The 6,144-nt window shown below is 39.1% G+C and overlaps 1 protein-coding gene across 1 annotated transcript; it reads right to left on the bottom strand.

The window, feature by feature from the left end:
• Positions 1 to 3,428: 3,428 nt before the first annotated feature.
• LOC142504314 (uncharacterized) lies at positions 3,429 to 4,298 on the bottom strand. Its single transcript, XM_075617196.1, has one exon. The coding sequence runs from the start codon at positions 4,296 to 4,298 to the stop codon at positions 3,429 to 3,431; it is 870 nt and encodes a 289-aa protein (XP_075473311.1).
• Positions 4,299 to 6,144: the final 1,846 nt, after the last annotated feature.

Below are 6,144 nucleotides of genomic sequence, written 5' to 3' on the forward strand. Positions count from 1 at the left end.
GTCGATTCAGTATTCATCCTGGTGGCAGAAAAATGTACAATGATTTGAAAAGACAGTTTTGGTGGAAACAGATGAAAGCTGATATTGCTGAATTTGTATCCAAATGTCTGAATTGCCAGCAGGTGAAAGCCGAAAGAAAGAAACCAGGAGGACTGTTACAGAGCTTATCTATTCCTGAATGGAAATGAGATCACATTTCATGGATTTTGTGATGAAGCTACCGAGATCCTCCCGAGGTTGTGATGCGATTTGGGTCGTGATTGACAGATTGACCAAATCAGCATGCTTTATTCCGTACAAGATGACGTACCGACATGACCAGATGGCAGAGATATATGTCAGAGAGGTGGTCAGATTGCACGCAGTGCCGAAGTCGATAGTTTCAGACCGTGATCCCCGGTTTACTTCGCACTTCTGGCAGAGTTTACTGCAGGCTCTAGGTACGAAGTTACATCTGAGTACCGCATATCATCCACAGACTGACGGACAGTCAGAGCGAACGATTCAGACATTGGAGGATATGCATAGGGCTATAGTGCTTGATTTTAGCACTAATTGGCAGGATGTATTGCCACTTTGTGAATTTTCGTACAACAACAGCTATCAGACGAGTATTGAGATGGCTTCAGTTTGAGGCGTTGTATGGTAAAAAATGCAGATCCCCTCTTTATTGGGACGATATCTCTGAGGTTACTGAGATTGGACCTGACATGATCAGATATATGACTGAGAAAGTGAAGCTGATACAGAAAAGAATGAAGGCAGCTCAGGATAGACAAGCCAAATATGCCAATGTTCGACGTAGACCATTGGTATTTGAGGCAGGAGACCAAGTGTTTTTGAAGATTTCACCTTTCCAAGGAGTTGTCCGATTTGGCAAGAAAGGGAAACTGTCTCCACGTTATGCTGGGCCGTATGAGATTCTCGAGAAGATAGGAGATCGTGCCTATCGACTAGCCCTACCGCCTTCTTTATCAGGGATACATGATGTCTTTCATGTATCGTTATTGCGGAAATATCTTTCCGATGCTTCACATATTATTCAGCCAGACGAGGCCAAACTGGATGAGACACTGAGCTATTTTGAAAAGCCGATTCAGATTCTCGATCGCAAGGAAAAACAGCTCAGAACGAAGACTATTCCGCTTGTGAAGATTCAGTGGAGTCGTCATGGAATTGAAGAAGCTACCTGGGAGACTGAGTCAGATATGAGACAGAGGTTCCCAGATTTATTTCACTGATGTCAGTATTCTTATTTAACCTCTATTCTCCATTCCTTATTATATCTGATTCGATATCCGATTTGATTGCCTATGATTTCGGGGACGAAATCGAATCTTAGGAGGGGAGAAATGTAATGCCTGGAATCTTATTTGATAAATTGCTATTATTGATTTATAAATTGCTGTTATTATGGACGGAAAGGATCGGACCGGGAAAGACGAGAAAATACATGAAATGTGTGCGAGGACAGTACCATTGACGCACATGTCGCGCACATGCGCGAAATGGGCAGAAGATCTCGCGCATATGCGCGATGTGAGTGCGCGCATATGAGCGAGTCATATAGGAAGCCGAGTACAATTCCAGAGAACCTCGCGCATATGCGCGGAGATGGGGCGCGCATATGCGCGAGCTGCCGAGAAGATTATCGCGGAGACCAGTAGGTCTCGCGCATATGCGCCGGTTGAGGTCGCGCATATGCGCGAGACGTGCAGTACATACAAGAGGCCACACGTCCCTTATCATGCAATGTATATATATATATACACACCACATATAAGTATTGCATTGTTCTTCAGAAAGAAAGGGACGAGAAAACTTCGCTAAAATCCTTACGCCTTTATATTTCGATCCGTTCGTTAGATTTTGAATCCGACTTCAGTACTGTGTTCCTACTGACGAGAGCTTTAACTGGACGTAAGTTTTGTTACGTTTTGTTATCATTTGAAATTATGATATTGCCAGAATCAGGTATGATTCATATATGGTGTTTCTGATATGTTAGACATCGTATAATCGAAACCAGATTGAAGAACGGATACCGTATAGAATTGTTATGATTTTCTGAGTTGGATTGATTGAGATATGATATCAGATTTGTATCGTTATTGATTATGAGATGTTGGGATTGATATCCGATTGAGACTATATTGCTGGGTATATCGAGATTTTGCAGTTATGCTGTTGAAACAGAATTTGATTCAGTTCTAATTATATCCAATATTGATTTGAGTTGTATAGTGATACGATACCCTCGATATTGTTATTGCCAGATTGATATTGATAGGCTTTAAATCTGAGGCTTCGACAGAGTCAGATAGACAGAAAGAAAGGTATAAATCAATGTTGATTCGGGATTGCACAACTCGAGTTTGATTCAACTTGAGTTTCCCAAAATCACATACTGAATTATATTGCATTGATATTTGCAATTCTTGAGATTGATTTGCTTAGTCTATTGCTTTATAGAAGAGCAGGTGTCGAGTCATGGGCTGAGGTGCCTAGTCATTGGCTGATGTGCCAAGTCTTTGGCTGATTCGCCAAGACACTGGATGATTGGTTTATATCGATGTCGCTTAGGAGTTGATTCATTCCTATCGCTGAAATTCGATATAGGTGCCCATATCCAGGAACCGGGATCCCTAGATTAGAAATGAGTCGAGTCTGAGATGACGAGTCTAGAGTTTTATTTACAGCCTCATATCGATATATGTCTTCTGAGTTGATACATGATGTTGATATATGTTTCATGCTTTTATATATGTTTTTATATGACTGCATGTATACATTGTTTATACTGGGATATATTTCTCACAGGAGTTATCCGGCTGTTTTCTTGTTTGTATGTGTGTATGACAACAGGTGGGACAGGATCAGGGTCACGAAGAGAATGAGAGATTCTAGATTAGCGTGGAGATCCGGACTTAGAGTAGAGTGAATTTCATTACTTGATGTAGTGGCTGAACTCTAGTTGGAATAAACATATGTTGTACATGATTTGTACTTTATGTTGAGGTTTATATCAGATTGATTACTTTACGTTTCAACATTGTATTTAAAAAAAAAAAATTTAGACCCAGATTAATTAAATGATCCTAATAATGATTAAGAAGATGGATTAGGTTCGGGTCCCCACCATTGACATCTTTGTGCATAATCCATGTAATCTTTTACTATTGTTGGCCAGTAATAAGCCATTATTTTTTTCGGAAACATAAATTTGGGCCTGACTAATGAACGCCGCAAATTCCAAATTGGACTTCCTCGATGACTCGGGTGGCTTCTTCATATCCTAAACAATGTAAAAATACTCCATCAAATGAACGTCTATAAAAGATACCTTTGTATTAGATAAAGTGATCTGCACGTCGTCGAATGTCTATCCTTTGACATTATCTTTTGGTAACTTTTCCTATTTCAGGTAATCAACAAATTTCTGACTCCAAGCTTCTCAATCTCGAATACTTCAACAATTGAGTTATAATCTTCCATTTCTTCATCGTTTTCATCATCAAATAATGGTGATATGACCCAACTCTTACAAATCGGTACATGAGTTTCATCATTTGGCATGGAGAGGGTGGAAGCAACTTTTCTAGCACATTGGCATGCTTATTATTCTTTCTCGGAACATGCTCTATTTCTACGTCACCAAGCCAACCCATAAGCCTTTTATCATAATTGTAATATGGGAGTAATTCGGGCTTCTTGACTTCATATGATCCAAGTAATTGATTGACCACTAGACGCGAATCTCCGTTCATTTGAAGATGTAGTTGTTTTATGTCGACCACCATTTCAAATCCAATTATTAGAGCTTGGTATTCAGCAACAACGTCGGAGCAGTTTTGAGTCAAGGAGAATGAGTACGGTAACACCTCCCCTTTAGATGTGACAAATATAATCCCAGAACCAGCCCCTTCTTTATGCGCAGCTCCATCAAAGTACATCTTACAAGGGGGAGTAACTTCTATCACAAGAACGTCTTTGTCTGGAAAATCATTAGATAAGTCCCAATCGGCAGGGATTGGATGACCTGTTAAGAAGTCAAGTAAGGCTTGCCCCTTCACAACATTCTGAGGAATATATATAAATTCTAATTGTTTCATTTGAAGATACCACCTTGCGAGCCTGTCAAAAATAACTTGTCTTGACATAATGTATTTTAATGTGTTTGCTTTTGAAACAAGACGAACAATGTGGGCTTGAAAGTAGTGTTTTATCTTTTGAATGACGAATATAAGAGCTAAGCATAACTTCTCTATCGGCGAGTAGTTCAATTCATTTGGCGTCATAATTCTACTCAAATATTAGAGTGTTGTTTCCTTCCCATCGTCATTATCTTGGGCCAATTAAGCTCCAACATAACGTTCCTGAGCGGTGATATAGAAGGTTATTGGACGTTCAGGAAGTGGAGCAGCCAGCATGATAGGCTTCATTAAGTGATGCTTTCGAAATCACTTTTGCAAGATTCATCCCACTCGAATGGAACTCCCTTTTTCACGAGGCGGCTAAGTGGTTGACATCGACCGGACAAATTTGAGATGAACCTCCGGATATATGCTAATTTCCCTTGCAAGCTTTTTATCTCATGGATATTTCGAGGTGCAGACATTTTTAAGATTGCATCAATTTTGGCTTTCTCAATTTCAATCCCTCATTGTCGCACAATAAATCAAAGGAATTTTTCTGATGTCACACCAAATGCTCATTTCAATGGTTTCATCTTAAGTTGGTACTTCCTCATATGCTCAAAAATTTTCCGTAAGTCTTCAAGATGACTCTTCCTATATTTTGAATTGACAACCACATCATCAACATAACATTCAATACTTTTTTGGAGCATATCATCAAAAATCCTTTGCATTGCTCTTTCATAAGTAGCACCAGCATTCTTTAATCCAAATGACATCATTTTGTATCAGTATATATCCTTCGGAGCTCAAAATGCGGTTAGTTCTTCATCTATTGGTGCCATGTTAATTTCATTATATCCAGATGATCCATCCATAAAAGACAGTGCTTCGTGACCCATGTTAAGGTCGATCATGAGTTTGGTTAATGGCAATGGGAAGTCATCTTTAGGGAACGCTTCATTGAGATCCCTAAAGTCAACACAAATTCGGATTTTTCCATTCTTTTTTCCTTACAAAGACTATGCTAGATATACATTCAGAGTATTGGACTTCACAGATGAATCCAAATTCGATGAGTTTATTGACCTCATTTTCAATTAGTTGGATTTATTCAGAACGAAACCTCTATTGAGCCTGTTTGATAGGTCGAGTTCCTCTTTTGACGGCCAAATGATGGATTTTCACCTTCGGATCCAGTCCGAATATTTCTTTATAAGACCATGCAAATATGTAATTATATTCATGCAGTAGCTTGACATATGCTTCTTCTTCATCAGTAGAAAACAAGGCGCTAAGACAGATTGGTCAAGTGTTATCAAATCACCCAAGTTAATCTCTTTTTAACTCATCTATTGTGGCTTTAACTCTTCCTTCAAGCTCAGGAGGGGAGATTTTAGTATCTTCCTCTAATGGAGAATCTTCTTGCTTTGAGGTGATGTGGGATGTTGTCACAAAGTTTTTGCATATTCATAAAGTTTTCATATTCTTTCGTCCCATTTTCCACATTGTCGACTTGTGCAAAATCAAACATTATTATGATGTTTTTTTGAGTGATTGAACTTCGATCTTTTGGAAGATGTCATGGAGAACGTTGGAATCCATGTTATTACATGAAGCTACACTCTCTATATTATCTTCGTTTTCTTGGACTCGTGTGTAAACCATAGTCTTTGCAAAGCCTTTAGAAATTTATCACATGATACGAACAAGGTGGTGTGTCGCTTCATATGGGATGGAATCAAACTCCGCAATCTTTTTCGGTCTTGATGTTTATATGCTTTCGTAAAATGCTTAGATGCGTTTAATCTTTTACGTTTGTTGCTCTTGCTTTTATACCTTTTACAACGGCCTAGCCTGTCAAAGACAGACACGCTTCGTTTTTCATAAAAGGAATTGTTCATTGACGAGAATCCATCTTCAGCAGTATAGTTGATACTGACTCTTTTGATGGCAACGCGGATAGGGCTTGGTGGGACGAACCCAAGGCCTCTTAGATTTTTTTGAG

This window comes from Primulina tabacum, chromosome 9 (genome assembly GCF_025594145.1).
Source record: "Primulina tabacum isolate GXHZ01 chromosome 9, ASM2559414v2, whole genome shotgun sequence".
Taxonomy (NCBI): Eukaryota; Viridiplantae; Streptophyta; class Magnoliopsida; order Lamiales; family Gesneriaceae; genus Primulina; species Primulina tabacum.